At 31.9% G+C, this 26650-nt stretch overlaps 3 protein-coding genes across 3 annotated transcripts; 1 reads left to right on the forward strand and 2 right to left on the reverse strand.

The window, feature by feature from the left end:
• Positions 1-386: 386 nt before the first annotated feature.
• On the reverse strand, positions 387-9118 carry LOTGIDRAFT_236962 (hypothetical protein). The gene is made up of 5 exons (XM_009068575.1): positions 9095-9118; positions 3078-3301; positions 2404-2615; positions 1666-1820; positions 387-1095 (listed from the first exon to the last, which is right to left on the reverse strand). Exons 2-5 carry the CDS (start codon positions 3292-3294, stop codon positions 936-938), a joined length of 744 nt encoding a protein of 247 aa, XP_009066823.1. The 5' UTR covers positions 3295-3301; positions 9095-9118; the 3' UTR covers positions 387-935.
• A 334-nt stretch (positions 9119-9452) lies between these two features.
• On the forward strand, positions 9453-15742 carry LOTGIDRAFT_134529 (hypothetical protein; the record flags this gene model as incomplete). Its single annotated transcript, XM_009068576.1, has 12 exons — positions 9453-9626; positions 10327-10448; positions 10653-10688; positions 11167-11250; positions 12972-13010; positions 13367-13462; positions 13604-13684; positions 13825-13921; positions 14172-14262; positions 14480-14659; positions 15047-15248; positions 15646-15742. 12 exons carry the CDS (start codon positions 9453-9455, stop codon positions 15740-15742), a joined length of 1299 nt encoding a protein of 432 aa, XP_009066824.1.
• A 174-nt stretch (positions 15743-15916) lies between these two features.
• LOTGIDRAFT_223242 (hypothetical protein) lies at positions 15917-21957 on the reverse strand. The gene is made up of 9 exons (XM_009068577.1): positions 21819-21957; positions 21189-21310; positions 19946-20039; positions 19414-19644; positions 18959-19084; positions 18543-18667; positions 18243-18407; positions 17393-17524; positions 15917-16867 (listed from the first exon to the last, which is right to left on the reverse strand). The coding sequence occupies exons 1-9, from the start codon at positions 21916-21918 to the stop codon at positions 16589-16591; spliced, it is 1374 nt and encodes a 457-aa protein (XP_009066825.1). The 5' UTR covers positions 21919-21957; the 3' UTR covers positions 15917-16588.
• Positions 21958-26650: the final 4693 nt, after the last annotated feature.

Raw genomic sequence — 26650 nt, forward strand, 5'->3', positions numbered from 1 at the left:
TATTTAATAATTTCAGAAAAAATAGATAATACAATATTTCCTTGTAACAATGAAAACAAATAATGTAACCTATTAAAATATTGGTTGCTCAATACAATAGGTTCATGTCAAAGCCTGTAACAAGCAAGGTAGAATTGCCATATTTCAAGGAGCAAGTTCGCCATTTTGGTGGTTGATTTGGGTCTTGAATATATTCAGAAGTACTTAACATGTAAAAGAACCTCAAGAAATGATGACTTTCAGTTTCAAACCTGGACAATTCTACACATGGATTTGAATGCTCGACTGTAAGCTGGTAACACTGATAAGCTTAACTAAAACATAAAGATCCAATTGGTGGGATGACGAACCTGTCCCTTTAAACATATCTTTTGATGGAACATTCACCTGTCAGACCTTCCTGTCCAGAATTATGCACGGAATAAAGCAGATTTTAAATACAAAAATAAATATTGCACTGATCAAATATGGAACCTAACCAACAGGTCTGATAACAGTTATCATAAGTAAAAAAAAAAACATTTAATATAAAAAAAAAAATTTGGTTGAACCATTAATTCCACCATCAAAAGTTTTATATAGCAGATAATTTGACCCTGATTACACAAATTTAAGGTAAATCATCCAATTGTCATTTTAATGGACTTTTAATGATATACAAAATGTGAGAAGTATCAAGTTTCAGAAGACAGAACAGAGAACCTGAAATGTCACATTTGCTCCAAACAGATCAATAACTAACTTTTTGCCTGACATTTTTGAGGCAAATAACAACAGAAACAACATGATAAATAACATCCACATGACATCATAATAATAAATAACATCAAATGACATCGACTTGAAAAGAAACATCAACAAGATAGAGACTGGAAAACTGATCCACACTCCTCATCAAACAATTTGATTGGATAATAATTTCATCTGCTGAATACTTAATTTTCTTCCAGAGGTACATGATCCTCTTCAGGAGCAGGGGGCCGTTTATATTCAGGCCTGGTTACTATGTAAATAACTGTGGTTACAAGGCAGACAATCATCAATCCAAGGAAGTTGGCAACATAGGCTTGAGTTGGCCTTTGACTGTAATCTTTACTACAAAATCAATTTCAGATGGTTACATAAGCCAATGTTTAGCATGATGTTGGTGGTAATCTTCACAATGTCGAGCTATGACTAATTTTGTACTAATACTAATGGTCAACGTTCTTGTTTTTTGGAGGTTAAATGAAGCATCTGATTGGATTGTATTATTGGATTGTATGCTAACAAATAAAGAGGCCCCAATAGAAAGTCTGTAAACACAAACCATATTAATATTATCAGCTTTTCTGTTGAGGGCAATTTTTTTGCTGGCATACAATCCAATCAAATCTGCATTCTATGATACTGTAATAGTGGCTATTGTAGTCAAGGTATAAGTACAAAATTTATAATAGCTTGACAATAAGAAGATGTTGGTGGTACAACAAGAAAATTTCATCTTATGATAGGAAAATGTACAATTTATACGTTTAGAAAAACAAAACTGCAAGATGATAATTATTGTCCAAAAATAGTGCCTAAATATAAAAAGCTTTAAATCCAATGCAGACAAAGAGAGATTTGAGCTGAAGAAATTTTAAAAAGATATAAGGAGTTAGGAGTAAAACTAGTCATACTTACATACTAAATATACACTTTTCGGTGATTCCCATACAGGCAGTGGCAGCAGCAAAACACAGTATAGCAATACCCCAAAATTGATGGTGAGGTAATGCCATTATACGTGTAGCCATTCCAGCTTTCGGAAACAGGAACGTTGCAAAGCCTCCTACCCACTGAAATGAGTTTTGGTTAACAAATTCTTACTTACAGGATTCAGGAATTCCATCCAAAGGTGTGGTATCATGACTCAAATTGCATAAAGGGATTGTAAAGAGGTTTTCTAAATTTTTCATGTGTAGCTGGGACACTGATAGCATCAATATTCAGTTTGTTTTTTGTGGTTCATGCAATTCCACAATAAATAAGTGTTTGATGATGTCACTAATGTCAAATATGCTTTAAACCACATAAGGCCCTTTGCAAAGACGCTACAAAAACCAATATGGTCGCATAACTCTCGGTAACAGGTCAACTGTTTATAAATTTGTAATTTTTTAGGGACTTTTGGTCTTGTTTTCCCCACCTTTGACCGTAAATAGTCATTTTACATCGCTGTTTGATCAAAAGTGGTCGCAGTCAGGTGTGACCGGGCCATAAACAAAAATGTAGCTTAATTTTCAGTGGTTTTTATTTACATGAAACATACTGTTTTCAAAAAGTATCTTAGTATTTATGGGTCTACGGATTTAAAAATAAATATTTTGAAAACCTCTTTACAATCTCTTTAATATAAAAATCTTTTAAGGCGATTCTTACCTGAAGACCAAACAATATAACTGTTATTAGACCCAGCCAACTATGTAAGGTATACAGATTGGGTATAGGATCTGGCTTTTTCAAGTTATGACTATCAAACACAGCTTTCAATCCTACCGCAACAAAAATGAGGGCAGTTATTTGCATTCCAGCATGCAACAGTTTGATATACATTTTCTTGTCATTACGGAATACTCGATAGGCTAGAATAGCTGAAAAGTAGAATATAACGTTGATGTTAATTTTGATCTACCGGTATATTTCCCTATATATTTCCCTAATACTTTTATGAATAGAAAGTAGAGGTGTTCAAATGACTTGGAAAATACCAGTTTTTCTCACATGTCCATAATTAATTCATAATTAGCTAAATTAGAAGAGAATTACCAGCAAAATACCAATGAGTGACCGGATCAAGAAAGGTCAAAAAGTATTGGTTTGTATATCCAGACTGTACATATATGGACATTTATGATTGGTTAAAACTCTTGATTATATGTTATAAGAACAAAATGATATGATTAAGAAATAGAATACACGATAATTCATTAGAAACACCAATTAATCTAATAGTTTGCTTAATTTGACACTAAAAAATAAGGAAACCCATCTTTAATGATCCAACTGGCTTAAAACAAGTTCAGAATAGTATAATATAAGCTTAATGAACTCACCATCAGAATAAAGGAAGATCATTCCAATGACCATAAAGAGTGGATGATAGTTAAATTCTAATCCAGGATTACTCTGCCAGGCAAATCCTTGTTGAAAATGTCCCATCCATACAGCAACCAACACTACCGCAGTCAATCCAAACACCTGAGCCAACAATACTAACCATGTAAAATATTTCATATCAGAAGACCGGGCAGGTTTACCAATCATATCCATTGTACTACTGAAAGTATACACATAAACTTATTTTAATGGTTTTGGATCACCATTTCTTGAGTGTTGGTTAGGTTCAAACTTAAACTTACTTCTGTCTTCATATAATATAAATATTGATTTTTCTGACTAGTATGGCATAATAATTGAGATTACTTAATGAGATGAGACTTTATTTAGAGAGTAAAATGATTATGAAATAAATGGCAAGCTTACTGTTCAGAATTCACCACGACATCAGCTTCAATATTTTTAGACCCATGTCTTATAATAGTTTGATGTCCAATGAACGTTGACATTTTGATATGAGTTAACTCAAAATGACTTATTCACTTAAGATTAAATTGAAAATGTTGTCTAACAATCCAGTTTCAAGTTTCAATATCCCTTACAAATTGTGCTTGTCACTTGACTCAACAACATTAAGAGTTCACATAAATAGCCTGATTTATTTGATTTGACCTCAACTGCTACTGAGAACGATTTGTTATTCCTGCTTCATCAACATTAAAAAGATATATAAGATTATCAAAATACTGAATTTCTCACCAACAAATATCAAATATCAAGAATGATCCTTTAGTTCCTACGATTCTTAATATCACTTTCTGTGACACTTTGCAAATAACACAGAATATTAAATAACAGAATATTGTTATAAAATAATGTCAAAACGTTTTTCAAATGAAAATTTAAACAAAACTTTACAAGAATGCGAAAAATTATTCAAAATTCGATCTATTTTAAAGAAAAAAAATTCTCAGTAAGCTAACGTATTCAAAATACTACAACATTATACGTCTGATTAACGTCACAGAATTTCCATATATATCCCAAATCCACAAATAATTCAGATTAATCCAATCTTGAAATCCTTTGTATTTCCTTTTTATTATTTAAAATATATTAAAATGTCTTAATCATTCGTTCAGTTTTAAATAATACAGAAATTAGAGCCAGACAAATGTCTTGTGGCTATCATATAGTGACAGTCACATGTATCTGATTATTACACAATAAAAATTGCAAACAAAAATAGTCCAGTTGAATCTATAGTCTTATAAAGAGACTATAAGTTTATCTGCAGTATTACTGATGAGATATATTTGAAGATGAATCGTCAAACCACTATAGACCACCTTATGATATTTGTCACAGACTTATCCTAATCTGAAGTAATCTTTTTTTAAATAACAGGAATCACATGAACACGACATTGGACAGGGATCACAATGGACCAAATACAAGCTAGAACTGTTCCAAATACACATTAAATTGATGATAAAAATTCAAACCTCTTTAGAGGTAGGAAGAAGATCAAATAGAATAAGCTTATTCACTTGATATATTTTAATTTGTATCTCTGATACTATCTGTTTAAAAAAACATTAGCTATTTAAAATTTTATTAACTGGTCATCAGGTATAAATATCATATTTCAATCTAAATTTAATGTCATTCAGACGTCATGCTGTGCCATTCTTGAAATCAAAAAGTTTGAAACATTAATCAAAAGAAACAATGATGTGACCAAACCCAGTAAAGTATGTGACTCAATCAAATTTCATTAGATTAATTTTAGATTAACAACTATCTATTTCCTTACTGTCCTTTACATACTGTCCTATTGTCCTACTGAAATTTGGATTCTAAAGTTTGACCAAATCAATATTTGACACCTTAGACACAAGAACACAAACAAATGAAACTTTTAAAAAGTAAAATAATAATGAATATTTATAATAAATTAATTGAAGAATTATGGTTTCTGCAAATTGATCTGAACATCTGAATCTGGCCGAGTATTCTTGAAACGATCTTATCGCTAGGATGTCCTAGAATCAATGTTAGAAGATAAGAACCTTGGACATCCTAGCCCTTAGATCTTTTCGAGAATACGTTGCCAGGACTTACAAACTGAGTTATCAGAACCTGCAACTATCTCAATGATTGCAATTGTAACAAAGTTCTACTAATTCAAAACTGCCAATGTGAATATTCATATATATATATATTTATATATAATGTCATTTCAGTAAATATTCCATCTAAAAAATTCATATTCATATTAAATCTTTAACTCAACAGATGTTTGCAAAAATACCTGGTATTCTCTCACAGCAAACAATTCAAATTAAAATCTTCGGTTTTTAAATAATATACATTACTGTATCATGTTACATTTTATCTCACAAGAGTTCTGTTCTCTGGTACATAACGAGGTTAAGAAAAACGATATGAACTCATAGCACAGGTTAATAACTATACATTAGGTCATGTATTCATGCACCATATAAACATAACATGAAATTCTTTAAAATTGATGACTAAATCACATGATTTTACCAAGACCTTTTTTCTGTTACGCGCAAGGACATTTAGTAGAAAGGTGTAAAATATTAAAGATAGCTTGCCAGGCAAGGTAACATACGCCCACTGGCAGCTGTCAGAAATGATTAAACAGTCTTTAGTGACTACAGGGTTGCACAATATAGCTAATAGAGTGAAACGTCAAGTCAGACACGATATTTCGGTGAAATATTATCCGATCATCGCGAAAATCAATAGGGATCATCTTCATAATGACATTGACACACAAAATAAAAATCAAAAGAATCTGTAAACAATTGTAGCCTGTAGAGTGAGCACGAGTTGCACAATATAGCTAATAGAGTAAAACGTCTGGTCAGACAAGATATTTCGGTGAAAAATTATCTGATCATCATGAAAATCGATAGATCATCATGAAAATCAATAGGGATCATCTTCATAACGACATAGACATACAAAATAAAAATCAAAAGAATCTGTAAAGAATTGTAGCCTGTAGAGTGAGCACGAGTTGCACAATATAGCTAATAGAGTAAAACGTCTGGTCAGACAAGATATTTCGGTGAAAAATTATCTGATCATCATGAAAATCGATAGATCATCATGAAAATCAATAGGGATCATCTTCATAACGACATAGACATACAAAATAAAAATCAAAAGAATCTGTAAAAAATTGTAGCCTATAGAGTGAGCACGAGTTGCACAATATAGCTAATAGAGAAAAACATCAAGTAAGACGCGATATTTCGGTGAAAAATTATCCGATCATCACGAAAATCAATAGGGATCATCTTCATAACAACATTGACATACAAAATAAATCCATAAAGAACTGTAGCCTGTAGAGTGAGCACGAGCCAAATGTGAACGGACCGACGGGTGATTACAATATACGCCCATCTTACATGTGGGCGTATAAAAATAAAGGCCCAATACGGAAAAATTGCAATGAATTTTAGGATAATATGCGTTTACTGATTGTTATGTGATAAATAAACATTTTTTGCTCATGTTTATGTAATATGAAATTTATCATAATTAAGCGTTGTTCAATAGTTGCATTTTTATTAAGTTTTTTGGATTTTCGGATTATATAAGGATCCTGTTATGTTATTTATGACACCAGGTATATCTACTGATGAATATATGCTCTGAAAGGCCAAGTTTAAAATATTTAAATTTTATGTTTATTCTAAGACGTGGTATCTCCATCAATTCAGATAAATTTTATCTTATGATTTTGTCTTTATTTGTCAAACCTCTTAAAGGCAGCAAGTTAAATTCGCCCCTTTAAATTTTTAACATTAACAAAACAAAGCAAGCCATAGTTGAAAACTTGTGAAGATTTAACCCATTTGACTAAATACATCAAAGCAGAAGCTTATAAAATTTGGTAAAATCCAATCAGTCCAAGATAAAACACTGTTATATTTACAGCCCCATATATAATAAAAGTTGAGAGGTTTTCTTTTCATGCAGACATTTTCCATTTTGGTTTCTCCAAGTACTGGTATGTTCAATTTCCACTTTCCATAAAAGGATGATATTGCAATCTATAATGATCTAGATATCAAATGGTCACATCTTATTGATAACCTCAATCAAATCAAGTAGGCATTATCAACTCATATAATGAACATAACTTGTCAAACAGTAAAACAAATTCTTGTACTGATAAGATTGATTCACCAAATTAATTTGTAAAAGATTATGAAACCTTTGAAAATGATTCAGTGTTTTTGTTTAAATTTGTGTATCCCCAAAATATTTTCTTTGCATCTGGATATAACACTTTCTCTCTTTTGAATGAAATCCTGCTCAAAACACAATAAATACTCAACATTGGGAGGATTAAGTCACATTTCCTGTTTTAATGAAACTTCACATCCTTTAATTTGAAATTACTTTCAAAATTAACAATAGCATGTTTTTATTCTTAAAGAATATTTATGAATCTATAAATGACCTACAATGCCAAATATAATATTCATGAATTGACAATCATTGTTACCATATCAATTTGGGTGCAATTGACTAGAAATTTTCATACTCTGAATACATATTGATTAATTACTTCACAAACATTAAACACACTCCTGAACACTTGATTAGTTGAATCAACTATTTCTAATGACAAATATGTTAATGGCTAGGCTATGCTAGTATGGAGGTCAAAGTTATTGTGTATGATTTAATATTGCTGATAGGCTCCGCCCACAGTTCACAAAAAGATAATGCAGTCGAGATAAAACACATTCGCTAATGCAATGTAGAAGATACTAAGACGAAGATGTAATGTAACAAGTGCAATGTAAAAGACACAAAGACAATTATGCTTTGTTCAATGTACAATGTCGAAAGTGAAAGGACATTGCACGTATCATTTTAGATAGGTAAAAGAGGTATTTTGTCTTTGAACATGTATCAGCATACCAAACATAGCATCTAATTCTGAATACGATTGACCTCCATAATGCTAGTACATTCATGTAATACAAATACGTGTACATGGTCCCTATTTCCCACACATACAGTAACAAAAATGTAGCATATCGTGGGTGACCGCTTGAAACCTCGTATAAAGATATATGACGCGAAATTACTTTTAGAGAAAAACTATTTGTGAGCGTATTTTGTTGAAATCAATCTTTATTATAATATTTTTTTACCACTGTACGTGGTTTTCATTCTTTGAAAATTCAAACCTCGTATAACAATTTGAGTACTCTGGCCTATTGAACCAATAACTCGTATAATAATACAGTACCGGTATACAAGGTTTTTCGTTTTCATCCGCAGAAAAAGGAACATTGAACATTATATAATATAATATTTTACGAGGTTTTAAATCTGACAGTTCATATACGTGTTATTTGATTAGTGTTTTTTTGGTTATTTACAATCAAGCTAGAAATAAGAGGTTTTGATCACAAGATCTGCGCTTTTGGCATGTATGAGGTTTCAAGCGGTCACCCACAATATAGTATAGTAAAAGTTTGATTTATTACCTGACCATAAATAACAATGTATATTTGATCTGTGATTTTTTACAAATTTATTTACTGCATTTAAATTCTTTTTTTGCTTGGTTTTTGAGGTTGAAAGCCAAGCTCTTACAACATAACCGTAACAAGATAGATCTAATAGCCAATTCTGTTTTATGAATAAAATGTTATAATTACAATAATTTCATTATATTGCTATCTTCTTACCCTTAAAAAAATTGACAGTAGGCCTAGACGTGTAAATTTTAACAAAGTCAGAGAAAGTGAAAAATGGTGATAAATTATGGAAAATCATATGGATCAAAACAATTCAACAGATGGCATCCAATTCCTTCATAAAATTCTTCACCATGGAAGATAAACTTTCTTACATCAACATCTATGAACAGCATCAAGTAAATCCTATAAGTTTTATTACAAGTTGATTATTATTTATAACATAAAACGCATTTTTTAATACTTACAATGTCAGCTTCCCTAGATACCTCCCGCAAGAAAATTGACTGGCTAAAAATAGTAATAGTAATTACTTCCGGTTTCATAAATTAACTGTAATTATCTGCCCATGGAAATTTCATCTTTAAGAAGATTGCTATTGCAGTATTCATATTGTTCATAGACGGAAGTTTTAATAAAGAACAAAGCGAAAATTCGCAAAATGATAACGAACCTTTCAGATAATATAAGATAAAATTGATAGAGCAATCTAACTAAAAAGTGTCTTAGATGATCAAGAATCAAGACTACAACCACCTGTTTGGGATTCCTTATGACGTCACAAGGGGGTTTCCATTAAAAAACGTACTTTGATCAGCGAAAACAATGGAGAAACTGACAAATACAATTAATAAAAGGGAGAATCTAGATAGTAGATGGAAATTAACAAGATCAAATGCAGCTGCAGTAACTCCAGGTTTCCCATGCAACCCGGAAGACATTGTCATAGTTTCTGCTCTGAGAACGCCTATTGGAAAAGCAAAAAGGGGTTCATTCAAAGTGAGTCAATGGCAGTCAAAATAGAGATGACTTCTTTTTCAGCTCATATCAGCTTGGAAATATCTCAGTTAAATAAACTGCTTAGCCATAGGTCTGACACTCTCTAAAAGGAAATTCTGACAAATTGCAATTTAGTTCAATAAAAATTGTATTCTAGGAGAATATGCTATATGTTATATAGGCCACTGGTGTGTCATTTACTTTAAACTCACAAATAGGAGGAGTGTTAAGAATTGGAGAAGTGGGGCACCCTCATTTGTTTTTATAATTGTCAACCAATTAAATTCAATTCTGTTGACCTTTCCAACTTGCATTCCATATAGTCATATATGTAAGCTTTTAGCTGTACAAATTGAATAACCTATTTAATAAAGATCCAATTATGGGAGAAATAGAACACTAACATGCGTCCCACTTCTCACCCAAAAATTCCTAATATTCTTAGTGTGACCAGAGTATTTATATATAATATATCTTCTAATATTGTGTACCTCTTCTAACAGTCATGTGTCCCTCTTCTACCTCCAGTGTCCCTCCTTACCCTTATCAACTTAGGTCCATTAAATCTTTTAAAACTTTTTCTAAGATGAACCTATCTTATCATAAATACAAATTCTCAGAAACAGCAGATTATTTGATTTCTCCCCTAAAGATCTTACCTATTTCAGTTGTCATGACAATTTATAATTTGTATTTGTAGGATACCTATCCAGATGATCTACTAGCTACAGTATTTCAAGCTGTTATCAATGATGTCAAGTTAGCACCAGCAGATATTGGAGATATTTGTATTGGTAGGTCATACAAAATCCCAGGAATTCAGTCATTTGCATTTGAGCTGTATTTTTGTCCTTTCAGTATTTGTCAAAATGGGAATAAGTCGTTGGTTGGTTAGTTTATCTCAGCCCTGCCAAGCAAACAAATATAAATGAGCAAGTATGGTATTTTCAGACAAATTTAATTAAACTGAATTTGAATTCCATCACAATTCTGTATTTTTTTAACAGGAAATGTTGGAGATCAGAGAGCAGCAGCAACTGCCAGATTTGCTCAGTTCTATAGGTAGGCCTATAGTTTAGGTTATGATCACAACAAATATTCTTTTTCAAAATGGTAAATTTAAGGACTATTAACAGTATCAAAGTAGCCTGAATGATCTAGGATGGCCATTGGTCTATCATATTTACTTCATTGATTTTGCCACCTCAAGGATTTTTACTCGCAAATTGGATAGGTACACATTGTTTTCCATCTTCTGATCATTGGGTGAATTGGAGACTATATCTTATATTGCTAAAGTTTCTAGTTAAATATCCTGTTGATTGCTCAGGCTTGATGTTATCAGCCACGATGCATTGTGAGTAGCTATACAATCACAATTGGAGACTATATCTTATATTGCTAAAGTTTCTAGTTCAATATCCTGTTGATTGCTCAGGTTTGATGTTATCAGCCATGATGCATTGTGAATAGTAGCTATACAATCACCAACATCAAGAAGTCTCTATTGTTAATCTTTTTAGTTTGTCATTTTTTTCAGCAACATTCCTGAAACGGTGCCAATCTTTACTACAAACAGACAATGTTCTTCTGGGTTACAAGCAGTTTTGAATGTAGCAGGTTTGTCTGAATTATCTGGCTTCTTAAAAGCTGTTACAGCTCTGGGTAGGCCTTTTAGTACCAACTACCAGGTATCATTGACAGTTGTTGATACTAATAGTCATTGTGGATTCAAACTTCTCTTTCGACTTTTAGAACATTTTTTTTTTTTTTTTGTAAACAATATTTTATTCATAGAAATGAAAGGGATTGGGGAACAGGCTTTCGCCTATATTACCCCTCTCCCCGGAAACATACAGTACATGATATATTAAATTAGAAAATGATAATAAAATGAATAACATGATTTTGAGCTAAACTCAACATATTTACATGATATCTACACCTCAGTGCTGGTGACATTGGTTGAAAATCTAGGTAATGCAGAATCTTTTCGTTTGCTGAATGAATTTATGATCTTGTTCGAATATGACTATTGATAATTGTTGACATTTTGTTCCGAATAAAAGTGTATTAATAATTAAATCAGAAGGGTGTAACAGAAAGAAAGTATCTCTTCGTACATCTGAATGTATTGGGCTGTAGAGCAAGTAATGTTCAGGATCTTCGAATTGGTGACCACAAAGGCAAGAGGGATTGTCTGAAATGTTTCGTAGAAATTTGTGTCCATTTAACTCGCTACAAGAAAGACAAAGACGACCATGTAGAATTTGATTTTTGCGAGTGCCGAAGAAATAAGAAGATGGTACAGGAATGTCATTTGATTTGAGAGATGCTTTAAAAGATTTTATAGTAGGTGAATTTTGTAAGTTAATAGACAGACTGTTCCATTCTCTAATGCCAGATGGTATGAAGGAACTATAGAATAATTCTGTCCTGCAATTATACTCAGTTATATTGTTAGTTCTTCTCAAGTTGTAAATGTAAGGGTTATCATTTATTTGAATTAGATTTGACAGGTAGGTAGGAGTTAATTTGTGGTAAATTTTGTACATTAGAGTTAATTTGTGGCGCTGTCGTCTCTCTTGTAGCGTTATTGCACCTCTTGACTCTTGATATAGTAGTCTATGGCTGGTACCCCTCATGGCACCGCATATAGTCCTGAGTGCGTCTAATTGGAGATTTTCTAACAGTTCTTTTAGTTTTGCAGTGCACCCATCCCATGTGACATCATAATAATCGAAGTTAGGCAAGACGAATGAATAATATATGGTTTTTAATGATTTCCTATTAAGACGATATTTCAGAGATCTAAAACAGTCCAAAGTCCTTCCAGTTTTGGTTAAAATCTCATTTATATGCTTATCCCACTGACAGTTTATTTGAAAAGTAAGACCTAAATGTTTATGAAAATCAACTTCTTTAATTGGAACATTATCTAAATTCAGTGTAGGTAGAACCGGATTCGGTTTAGTAGTCAGTGCTAGAGTTTCAGTTTTCAGCGGGTTGAAGGATACCAGCCACGTTTTAGCCCAAATATTAATCTTTTCTAGGTTATCATTTAGGACAGTCGCACTGGCTGTCGGGTCACCAATTCTCAGATATAGACTAGTGTCGTCAGCAAATAGTCTGATGTTGGATCTTATATCATTAACAATATCATTTATATAAATCAAAAATAAGCTTTGATTATGTCGCAGAACATTTTGTGACTTATGGTTAAAATATTTACCTCTTAACTGTGCTAAGAAATCAGATGCATGATGGCATGAGCTTTAGATGAGCTCTGATCAAGTAAAACAATATGATATGAATTATAAATGATATTTTAATCATTTAAGGTAGTATAAGAAATGGTGTATGTAATATTGGTCTGGCAGGAGGGTAAGTCATATAAGTAAATTTACTGGAACTGTTTATATCATTGTAGCCTTTTGGAATTACATTATGTTTTACCAATATTATAGAAAGTGTAGATAAAAGTCACATGCTATGAACACTGATGTACATGTAACTTTACCCTATATTTGAATAAGATACAACATTATCCCAATTTCTTCGTAATTGATTGAGTCCACATTGGCTATTAAATCCCAAGACAGGAGAAATCTTGGTGTCAAAGACTAATACAAAATCTTGGTGATTTCCATAAAAAGATAAATTGAGTTCCTTAAAACATAAATTTGCATTTTATTTAATAGAGATTCATATTTTACGTAGTAATTTTTAAACATTTTCAGTTTTGAGTCCATGACTCAGAGTAAAAACAGTGCCGATGGCGTGAACCCAAAGGTATTTGAGGTAGAAAAAGCTAGAGATTGTCTCATTCCTATGGGGTAAGTAAGAAAATGATTCTATTGAAAGACTTGTTAATATCCAGATTGTTAGTTTGTCAGTTGTATATAACATAAATGCTGAAATCACCAACTGCCATCAAAATTGTTAGGTGGTTATTTAGATATTTTCTTTAATTTTAGGATAACATCTGAAAATGTAGCAAATAAATTTGGAATTTCCAGACAGAAGCAAGATGAATTTGCTCTAGAATCACAGAAAAGGTATGATATAATTGATCAGGAAGGACTTCATATTATATTTTTTAAATAAGATAATATCAGTGCAAAAGAAATTTTTTGTACCTTTAGGCTTTGCAAGTTGTGAAAAAGTAAAAAATAAACTTCTAGTTCATGTATTTCAGAGCCAGTGAGGCACAAAGACTGGGATATTTCCAAGATGAAATTGTTCCTGTTACTACAACTATCACTAATAAAGAGGGTCAAGAACAAACTATCAGAGTAAGATACTTTTAAAACCAGACTGGGTCTGACTATTCACCGAAAATATGAAAATACCCATGTCCACATGCTTTTAATTTGAAACAGAATATTTATTCGTTATTTTTAACTGTTAATCTGTTGATCTTGTTTTCATTTCTGCATAGCACAGATGTAAAGGGCAACCAATAAATAAATAACATAGTTATTTAAATGAAGAAAATGAAAGTTGATAGGGTTTTACCTATACAGTCTGTTAATTCTTCTTTAGGTTACAAAAGATGATGGAATTCGACCAACCACCTTACAAGGTTTATCAAAATTAAGACCAGCATTTCAAGAAAACGGAACAACGACAGCTGGTAAATCAATTTTCTAGTCTGCATTTGACATAGATAGGTCTTCAACATGGTCCATGTTCCATCTTATTTTAAACTCTGACACAATGATATCATGATTTGGGATAACCTACCAAAATAAAAATTATAAAAGCACGTCTGTAAATTGCCAGAAGTGAATGGGTTTAAAACTGTGTAGTACACCAAAATAACATATCAAAGGTTGTATTTGCCATTTAAGGTAATTCAAGTCAAGTAAGTGATGGTGCTGCAGCTGTATTGGTTGCTAAGCGATCAGAAGCTGAGAGAAGAGGTTGGCCTGTACTGGGAGTGTTAAGATCGTTTGCAGTGGCTGGTTGTCCACCTGATATCATGGGTATAGGACCTGCTGTAGCTATACCTTTAGCCTTAAAAAAAGCAGGTAAGAATGTTGACAAAGTCATACTTTATAAGCTACTTTTATAAAATGGTATCATTTTCAGTTTCATATGAGTTTCAATACGTTTTATGCAATTTTGACACTGTCCTGAAGCTCGCTTAACATTTAAATGTTACCACTTATAATGCTTGTAATAATCACAGGTCAGAAACGACCTTTCAATATACAACGAATAAAATAAATTATTTTTTATTAAAAACTATACATGTACATCTTTAACAGTGGATAGCTAAATAAGAAGGAATTATCTGCCAGACATCAAGTGCAACATGCTTTACTAACCCCCAGCACAAGACAAATATTGTCAATACCATGGCTAAAGCTAATCAAATAGAATTGAGATATTGTCTTTGGGTTTTGTCATTTCAGGTTTAAGAATAGATGATATAGAAATTTATGAGATAAATGAAGCATTTGCTAGTCAGGCTGTATATTGTGTGGAAAAGTTAGGTATCAATCCAATCAAAGTGAACCCTAAAGGTGGTGCCATTGCTCTTGGTCATCCATTAGGTTGCACTGGATCTCGCCAGATAGCTACCCTTCTTCATGAACTGAAAAGACGTGGAAAAAGGTATTTTTTTTATTTGTTATTAAACTTGGGCTCTGAAATACCTTTTAATGTATTTTAATTTAGAGTGTTTGAAAATAGTGGTGAATTTTCTGAGTATAAATATGGTGACATGGTTTTATACATGTTTTTGTCATTAAGGGTTTTGATAGAGGATCGGCAGATAAAGTTTCCATAGAGATTGTTGGTTGATTGTCAGTAGAAACTTGTCATTAGATATCAAAGTTTATTTTACTGGTTGTATAATCTATTGTTTCTTTGTTTTTTTGTCACTAGCTGTTATATCTATTAAATGTTTTAACACACTTGGTGTAGTATCTGTTGCATATTTTATGTCACTAGGTGTAGTGTCTATTGTATATTTTAGGACACCAATTGTAATGTTTATTGTATATTTTAGGTCACTAGGAGTGGTATCTATGTGTATTGGAACTGGTATGGGAGCTGCTGCTGTTTTTGAATATCCTGGACCAACTGCTGTTAAAAGTCACCTATAATATGATGCCTACAAATAGTGATCAAACATTGTTCTTCTGTTGGGACAAGGATATGGATGTTTAGTGGGTGGTTAATCTGATTAAGCCATAGATCATTAATCAATGGAATAATAATTCTGTAAATTATAAATATTGAAGATATATTTTTTTCTAACACAAGCTCTTCTCAAATTTCATACTTGGTTGGTCAGTATAAATGAATTAATTTAAGAATGTTAATTTCAATCCATTTTTCTAAGAATCTATTATACTTTGATATTCCATTCAGAAAAGTGATACACATATCAAATCAGCCGGTAAAGCAAATGTTTAGATGACTATATTCTTTTAAATGTCTTTGTGGAAATATCTAAATGAAAATACTGGTCAATATTTTGTTATAAAATTATCCAATTCTTACACACCTGTGATTTTTTGAAGAAAAATATTTTATAGATGACTTAATTGTCTAAATTTTTGAGTTAATGTTTATTTAACAGGGTATGTCGTTCCTGTCCCTTTGTCATTTTCCCCTGTGAACACAGGAATTGAAATTTATTATGATATAGATGTCAATATCTTTGATCTTTAAAATGTTTCAGATTATCATAGATTTCCCAGTTTTGTGACATATCAAAGTACAGGTATACATTTTGGGCCCATAATCATCCTCACAATCAATCAAACTATCAAGTTGGACTGAACTACATATTTGGAAAATCATAAGCAGATTTTAAAACAACTAGCTGATAGAGCTTTGGATCTCTACCCCAGTGAACAAATGTAGCTTGCTAATGAAAAGGAAACTCTCGCTTATTACTTGAAATTGTTTTATTTTAAGTCCCAATCCCTAATAATAATTTTTAACTATAACAATAAATTTCTCTGTCCTTCACTCAAAGCTTTCTCAGCAAGATCAATTTTTAATAACAATTCTTCACCAGCTTCACTTTTAATCTTTTTCTTCTTTAGAAAGTGCACTAAGAATAATTTAAGTCCTTCTTGTAAATGTTTTAATTTGTCATTTGCTGCAACTTTATGAAATATAGATTGGATCACATCTTGAGAATTGGTCAATAGTAATTGTTCTAATAATTGTTTAAGGAAATTCACCATGGGTTTGTCTAGAGTTCCGAACTCAACAACCTGAAACAAAACAAAAACCTGGTTTAACTTTGAATGTCTTTATTATGCAATTTACCTTAGATCATTTCATTCCAGATGAATTGATCTTTGAATGGCATTTAGTAAAGGTGTTGGATATAATGAAAAATTCTTATGGATTACAATTACTAACTTTATTTGAGCGACGTTTCGGCCAGCGTTCTCTGGTCTTTATCAAGCAATGAATAATATTACAAAGATTAACAAGCCTATATATAGGTAAAGAGAAAACAACATAACAAAACAAAGGATTAAGAACCCAATTAAAGCATATAACTGCTAATGTGCTGCTAATAAGGTGATCATAGGCCTTGGTAATGAAAACTCCAGGATCTCTGTTGATTGACGGAATATGTCTTCTTATTTGGATGGCTTCAATAATTTTCCTTTCTTTTCGAAATGTCGCTCAAATAAAGTTAGTAATTGTAATTCATAAGAATTTCTTCATTACAACTCACTAAATTGTTACATTTAACAAAAAAAGTTTGAAATTAGAAGAGTACTTACCTTTAATATTGATAATGTAATGGCCTGATGTCCTAACTGATGATTTATAACTTGTATTAAATTATTACTGTGCCTTAAAGATAGATTGCCCATTTCTTTAAACTTATCCCAAATATAATACTGTAGGGTCATCTGTAATATCAAATATAATGTGGTGATTTCACTAAAGGAAACTGATACTACAATACTGTAATACAAATACATATGGATCAAACCTCACAGAAATGTGTCAAACATTTTAGTAAGATGACTGAACCTATCTTAACCCCAGCATCTGCGATCATTGATGTTTCTTCAAACTCCATATAAATCCTGCCACCTGTGTGCATTGATGGAAATTTTGCAGGAAAAGGGGAATATTTTACTAGCTCCGAGTAATAAACTAAAGCCTTTTTTAAACGGCGAGAATTTTGCAAATTTGCTCACATATGCAAATTTACACACTTTTGCAAAAGTATATTTACTGTCCCTTAAGTAAATCTCAAGCAAATTGACAATTTGTCATAGCCATGGTAGGATCAGACTAAAAAGTCTCCGCTAGGTTTCCATATTTTCTGGGAGTAGCTAACTCTGGGTTGTACAAATGTTAGTTAACTAAGAAGAAAACCTAGGTCCAAGGAATGGTTTGACTAGGCAATGCCAATAAACCACACTCAAAATAGATATTGAGGAATATACCTATTGTAAGTAAATTTGCTCACAGTTGTAGCATTTTTACTCACCTCAGTAAAACCCGCACATTCGTCCATACAGTCAAATTTGCTCACATAAGTAAATTTGCACATGTGCTAAATTATACATACATGTGTAAATGTCACAGTATAAACAAGGCTTAAGAAGACAATCCTACCTGAAAACGTCTGTCAAATTGACAGAATTTCTGTACAATATAGGAATAGTATGCATTATAGTCTTTCTCTTGCAGACAACATGACATTATGACATGAACTATTTCCCTTTCTTGTTGATTCTTCAGTCCTAATTTCAATAATTTCTCAAAGGCATCCACAAAATCCTAAAAACAAATATTGTAAGGTAATCATGGTAATTTTTTTACCCATCTACAAATATCCCTTTTTGTCTTTTGCAAATTTGTTTCTGCATAACTGAAAGCTTGGTAGATTATTAACTTTTCTAGCACTATATTTACCTCACTTGTCATAAGAATAAGAAAGATACATTTTCTGGTATCCGTATTCATTCTGAGTTTTTGAGCTAACTTTAATAATGTGGCATTAGCTTCACTCAACATTTTACTACTGGAATCTGCTATACCTAGAATAAGATAATAAATTTACAGCTTATTCTTAAGAACTATATTCCTTGCCCATTCCTCTTACTCTGATGCAACAAAGCTGAGATTGTCAATTTGATACAGTGATTCCAAATAGTTCACATCATAAGATTAACATTTTTTATTTACTTCAAAGTAAGATTATTCACTGAGTTTACTAATATATTTTGTATCTATACTATAGTCCAATTGCTTAAGTTAAAACTGAATGCGACAGTTTAAAAATTTGGAAAAATTTATAACCAAATAAATACAAGTAATACCTTACATACCTGAGTGGTTGTGATCTGTATCTCTACCAGACCAAGCTGAACCTACCAACCACCATTTACCATTATTATCAGCTTGTAATAAATCTTGATAAGTTATACAGATCTGATTACTGGATGGGCCATTACCTAGAATTATTACATAGAAATCGTTATTCACTGGTCAAATATAGTGGGAACTATAGAGTTTTTGAATTCACTTTCATTAATTCAAGCACTATTTCACTAAATAAAAAAATTAACATTTATAATCCAGTATTGCTATACATTAAAGATTGAGACTCAAATTGTCAGCTCAAGGCCTTTAATGTCACTTATTATGGGAGTTTATTACAGTAGTATTTCAACAAGATAGAACCTTTTGGTATCTTTGCAAAGCTGAATTGCCCAATTCTGCTTTGGCCAAGGTTAAATTTCCCCAAAACTATGGATCCAAAAATGAATCCTATAAAACCTACCTTTGACTATATTATTCAACACTTGTTTCAAATGTTCTATACGCGTAGGATCATAATTAGGTATTTTTCTCATATTGTTATTTTTAATAGCTAGAATTATATCTAACATGAACTGTATTCGACTTTTCTCCACTTTGCCGGTTTTCTCAGTTTCTGTGGCTTTACTTTGCATCTGTTGTATTATTTCTTTCAGTTGAACAGGATTATCTTTACGTAGGTTGAACCCAACATCTAAATAATAGAAACCATTTTATGTTCTTTCATTTCATTTTCATGTTTACCTCTTTTTGTATGTGGGCATATTGAAAAATTATCCCAGGGGCAATATTTTTTTCAAATTAAAAGTTCATATTATTGAGAAAAGCTTTTAAAAAAGACTGTTCTGCTACTAATGTAAGCATTGTTAATTTCTGTTGCCCAATGGAACCCTTACTTGAATTTTGAAAATAATTTGAAATACAGAAGACAGATGAAGTAATACTACGAAAAAAAACAGAATGGAGATTTGTATTCTGATAAATATTAAACTTACTTTTAATAATAAACAATAACAACTCAATATCTCTCTCTGTAAAATTCTCCATCAATTTGTGTACAATATCAAATATCAAACTACTGTGAATCACCTAAAAGTATTATAAATATAGTAAAATATTAAATATTGCTATGCCATACATGATTCTTAAGCACTATTATCTTATTCTATGTATGGCTACAAATAAGAGCCATGAACAAATATTGTAACTTAAAATTAAGTACAGCATCCCAAATTTCACAAAATTTGCTATTCAAGATAAAAATGTATGTCAATTACAAAGATAGTGGACCACAGCCATATACGCCCACCACGGCATGCGGATGGTAAAAACGAAACATCAATTTTAAGTTTCATCAAAATCGGTTGAAAACTAATAGCATATTCAAGATGGACCGATAGACAGACAGATGAACCGATGGACCTTCGTTTCATGAATATATATGCACATACTGAATTTCATTTGATTCCTTCAAACACTCTAGTTTTTTAGTTTTTAGAGTGTTTACGAGCAATTGATGTTGATAGAAGCACTTACTGTATAGAGGTTAAAGGGCGATAACTCCTCAAAACTGACATAAGAGGCCTAAATCTTGAAAAAGCCTTAAATTTAATCAGAAGTAAACTAAACTTTCATCAAAAGAGTTATAGCATATTCAAGATTTTTTGGGCAAGGGCAATAACTCTGCTTCTAACGGTCGAAAATAGCTCAAATTCGAATTTGATCTTCGTTTTATGAACATGTATACCCATACCAAATTTCATTTGATTCCATCAAAAAATCTAGGTTTTAGAGCATTTACAAGCAAATGTTGACAGACGGAACGACGGAATGTTTACGAGCATTGATGTTGATAGAAGCACTTACTGTATAGCGGTTAAAGGGCAATAACTCCTCAAAACTTACGTAAGGGGCCTAAATCTTGAAAAAGCCTTAAATTTAACCAGAAGTAAACTAAACTTTCTCAAACCTTTCCATTTAAGTCCAATAACATCCGTTTTAAGTTTCATCAAATTTGGTTGAAAACTAAGAGAGTAAAAGCATATTCAAGATTTTGGGGCAAGGGCAATAACTCTGCTTCTAACAGTCGAAAATTGCTCAAATTCGAACTTGATCTTCGTTTTATGAATATATATACACATACCAAATTTCATTTGATTCCATCAAAAAATCTAGTTTTTAGACATCAGACATAATTGTGAGCAATTCATCTATATAAATATGACAAGGTAGGCCTACCTGGTAATTATACAAGGTTGTGACAATCATAAGGATATTTTCTACAGTTTTACCACTACCATAATTACTTTTACATAATTCTTCATCTAACTTAGTAATAACAGTCTGTAGAAAATAGGCACCTACAATATTAGCATTCCAATAGATAAAGATAGTGGACCACAGCCATATACGCCCACCACGGCATGCAGTAAATATTCAAATTTTGGGGCAAGGGCTATAACTCTGCTTCTAACTGTCGAAAATAGCTCAAATTCGAACTTCGTTTTATGAACATGTATACACATACAGAATTTCATTTGATTCCATCAAAAAATCTAGTTTTTAGAGTGTTTACAAGCAAATGTTGACAGACGGACGGATGGGGGTGCCCACAATATATGTCCACATAGAGAGATGTGGGCGTATCAAAAAGTGCTATTAGTACTTTTATTGAGTAATAAGGGATCTTTTTATGACTCACAGTAAATCAAAATGTTAATGGCCATATAGGAGCTAATGCCAGAGGTCAGAGGATAAGACTTTCAACTGCCATCTAATAGATTAGTATGCTTAAACTAAATCTTAATAAAAAATTTTGAAAGCTAAGGATTCAGAATCTTTTCTGACACATAAAAGATTAACCCTTACCAATTTCCATGCCTACTCTACAATGCAAAACGGTCAATAATAAGATGAGTTCTTGAATTAGTCGTTCTGGGGTCAAGGTCGTTTCTATGGAGGCAGCCATGATAAGGTCTGTCAATGTTTGGTTGATATCAGCTCTACTATTTATCAAATAAAACTCTTCTATTTGGTTACTGATCGATTGAATATTACTTTCACTGGCTCTAAAATACCATAAACAAGAAAAACGTAGGCCAAATTATTCAGATGGAGGAATTCCCTTTAGGCCTACTTTTATCTCATGTTACCATTAGGTCCCTTAAATAGGTATCGAAAGCACAAAATCTTTTATTTGAAGTTTCTTTTATTCTCTGATAAAGGCTCAAAGCCATTTCTTGCCTCAACAAGAATCAAGCTGTTGATATCTTGAAAGATTTAAAAAAAATGTTTTCAATAATAATCATCAATACAAGACCTACCTATTTATCAAGCCCTTAAATTGTTTCTTTAATTTCTCTAGAACTTGTTTCCTATCCTCACTGTCAGCCATCATCATGGCACGTTTGGCAGGGGGTATGTATGCCCCACCCCCAACAATATAAGCTTTTGCCTTGACAACCCCCTTTGGATTTTTAACACGGCCATATATATCCTCTTTTTCTTCTTCTACCTCTTCTTCTTCTTCTAACTCTTCTTCGCCTTCTTCACTTTCAGATTGTTTAGAATACTCCATCTTTCTTTTCTTATTTTTCATATTCTGTAATTGGGGCTCATTTGACTTTTTGCATTTGGGCTCTTTAATCTCCACCAATTGCTCATTCCATGAAATTTTTTTCTTATTACTACTTTTTGGATTTTTTTTCATGACGGATTTCGGACTAACCCCGTTTTTCAAGTCACTAGATTCTGAGTCACTTCCTGACTCAAAGTCACTATCCTGTACGACTTCTTTAGAGTCACTAAGATCTGAACTCTCTTCATCATTAGATTCATCTTGGAACTCCTCATCAATATCAGGTGCTATAATGAAGGAATATTTTTTTTATATCCAATAATAAGGGAATATTTTGAGAATCAAACAATATCACATCTGAATTATGTCTTAATCTTGATTGAGAGCTTGAAGAGAATATAGTCCTCTATATACTGATAGAGCTCCAATTCAGCTATCCATGTCACTTTTTAGAAAGTAAATCTAATATGCAAGTAAAAAAACACTTTGTTATTTCCAGGAATTTACTAAAATTAATATGACTAATACAAATACATTTCTATAACACCTACACACGTTGAACTGGCAACTGTAGCTACCTGATTTCATTAGATCTTCTTCATCTGATTCATTAAACCAGTCAGGTTTCTCTTGATCATAATCAATTTCTTCTTTACCATCTATTACTTCTAACAAATCTTTTATCAGATAAGGGCACAAATATGTATATATATTGTTATAGCATTAGACAGACAGAGGAAAACCATTTCAGTCTGCTTGAATCATCCCATTTAATGTAAATAAACATTATACAAATTTCATTTGACTATGATAGGCTGATATAGAAAATAAATCAATTGAAATTAACTGCAAAATCAGCATAAAAATTCTCCCTTGGTCCATAAAATTTTTTCAAAATATAAGTACTGGTACCCATTATTTCATCCAGAAATAAATAATATGTATTTAAAGTCAGCCCAAATTGTGAAAATCTGTCCAATAGTTCTACAGATAGAACAGTTCCCCTTAAAATTACTGAGAAATTCTTATTGGCATGTGTTTTTAAAGGATACAGTCTAAACCATCATTTAGAAAGCCTTGTGGTAAAGTTCTTCTTTTCTTGTTTAAATTCAATTTCTTCTCGAGATCTTTCAAAGATTTATCTTCTACTTTATTCTTCCTCCTTTCCTCTCTTTCTTCTTCTTTCTCAGCATCTTTTCTAGCTTTTTCTGCATCTCGCTCAATCTGAAATTCATGACAATCAATGCCAATATCTTCAGTAAGCTTAAAGTATAATAGTCATCTTTAGAAACTACAGTAGAAACCTTCCAAATCTAGGTCAGGACTTGCATCTCTGACACAGGCGTCAGGTTAAAATAAAAGAAAAAGTTTAATATCAGCCTAATTAAAATTATACCAATCATTCGTTTTTAGTTCTTAATTAGTTTTTATTCCTAATATAGCCACTTCAGTCTAAAGACTGGCCTCTTAAACATTGGTCAAATCAACCTTTTGACCTAACCCTGCTTTAACCAATCAAATTTCTGCCATCTCCAGCGCTGGCATTTTGTGAGAGAGTGAAGGAATTTGATTGGTTAAAGCAGATGTCTTCCGATTAGGTCAACAGGTTATTTTGAGGAATGTTCAAGAGGCCAGTCTTTAGGCTCTAACTAAAGGGAATATTAAAAATTAAAGCTAATAAAAAATGGAACAAATGTTTGGCCTAATTTTAATTGTTACACTGCTTTAATACAAAATGATGGACAACAGGTGTTTACTCAAAGTTTATGCAAAATAATACTACAAATTGAAAACAACGTCAACAAACCTTGTTCTGAATTTTCTTTTCTTTCAGTTTATCTATCTTATTCTGAATCTTTTCTTTCTTTTGCTTCTTTAGGTTGATTTCTTTCACAAATTTCTTTTTCTTCTCGTCTAGATATTCATCTAAACTTGGCAACTATAAAGAAAGAGGGTAGATAAGATTTATAATCTTAGTCTCAGGAGAAATAAAGGCATACTGTTTTCCAATTATTCAGATTTAATTAATCTAATAAGCTTACCTTCCATATGGCAAAAGAAATATTTTTGGAAATTCCCCAGACCAGTAAATTCCTATACTGCTGAGTTCCCAACTCAATGGTTGTTTTATTTACTAGTCAGCATATACCATACTATTATAAGACATACGTCCACTACCAGCTGTCAGAAATGATAAAGTCTGTAGTGGTTTAATATGTGAAACCAATCATCCAAATGTTACTAATTTCAAGCTTTACTGAGATCTCATATCAAGTTTCATCAAAAAACTAATAAAAAATGTAGTCTCTATCAGGCCTGCAAGCCAAATAAGATGCATTGAATTAATTCAAGAGCCATAACTCCAAAACCATTCATCCAATTATTACCATTTTTTAACTTGAGATCTCATCGATGTGTACATGCATACCAAGTTTCATTGAGATCAGATAAAAACTGCACCCAATATCATGACTACAAGCAAAATTTGAAGCGTTTTTACTAAGTCAAGGGCAATAACTCCAAAAGCATTCATCCGATTATGACCAAATTCAAACTTGACCGAGATCTTATCAATGTATACATGCATACCAAGTTTCATCAACATCAGATAGAAATTGCGGCCTTTATCTTGCATACAAGCCAAATTTAACGGGTTTTTACTAAGTCAAGGGCAATAACTCTGAAATCCCAATTATCACCAATTTCAAACTTGACCTAAATCTCATCAATATATACATGCATACCAAGTTTCCATGTGGGCGTAAAAAAAGGCCTTACCATAGTAAACTAAAAACTGCACAAATCAGGATCCTAGGCCAGGTTCCCTAATTTTCTTTTATTTATATATATTCCATTATTGGACTGCTAATACTTATATATATGGAAAGTAAAGATGTTCTCATGATTGGGAAAAATACCAGTTTGTCTCAAAAGTGAATAATCAATTTATAATTAGCTAACTACGAAGGGATTCTAATGATCAAACGGTCACTTAATAAAGATTATCAGGTCTCACAATTTCCATAAGGGAGTTAGCTCTACATGTGCCTTTTCACAGCCAAACATACCGCCAAATACCAACCAACAAATATAAACTTTCAATGGCTATGTTTCCAAAATAGGGAAAAAGACGATGTTTTTTTCATTTTTTGAATACACACAGTATAGGTTACTTAATAACATTAAACACGGTTGAGATAATAATTCTTTAAACAAAAATGTGGCAAGATCTATTTTAGTTATTGTGTAAACAAGAAATCTATATTTAGCTTTTCAATAGGGTTTCAGTCAATTCAATCCCCGCTTTTTTTCACATCCTCACACAATCTTAACATTCACGAGTATTTCAATTATTCATTAGAAACATTAATTAATCAAACAATAAGCATGATTTGACCAAGAAAAATAAACAAAGGCATAATTTACATGTTGGTAGGGTAGGCCTACTTTCGTTGAATACCAGTCAGCAGAAAATTTCTATGAAACACAAAGTGGACCATATTCTTATGTTGTTTCAGTGACTTTTAGCAATAAATCACACTACGAATCTTATTTTGTCAGTCACTATTTTTTTTTTTAAATCGTGGTTCTTTGAAGAATTGTCACTAGTTATAATGAATTGATATTAAAGACAAATACTAAGAGAAGTTAATTATACCACCCGGTATCCATACAACGTGTTTTTCTAGACTTATTTATAGATCAAACATTGTACACGAAAATAGGTGACGCGTTCTGCCGCCGTTGCCGAGTTGGTTGCTCATGAAATATGCGTCAAAGTGAAGGATTCATAAAGAAAATCGAAATATACCAATTTTAATTATCTTGTAGAATATCTGACGAAACATATAAGACATATAAAAAAAAATTCGCTTTTTTAACTTTGACGAAATTCGGTGTTGAATCCTTATATCCACGAAAATCGGTTACACCACTGTACATTATTACATTTTACCTTGCTTGAAACTACTGGATTCATTTACTAGCTGATATTGTACAGACGACCCATGTTATCAAAACAAACTAATGCGGAGGTCGCTCATGTAAATCATTAACCATTTCCGGAAATCCACGAATAATAGGTTTGCACGAAATTAGGTTACTTGACTGTATAAATTTTACT

The sequence above is a fragment of the Lottia gigantea genome (assembly GCF_000327385.1).
Source record: "Lottia gigantea unplaced genomic scaffold LOTGIsca_91, whole genome shotgun sequence".
In the NCBI taxonomy this organism is placed as follows: Eukaryota; Metazoa; Mollusca; class Gastropoda; family Lottiidae; genus Lottia; species Lottia gigantea.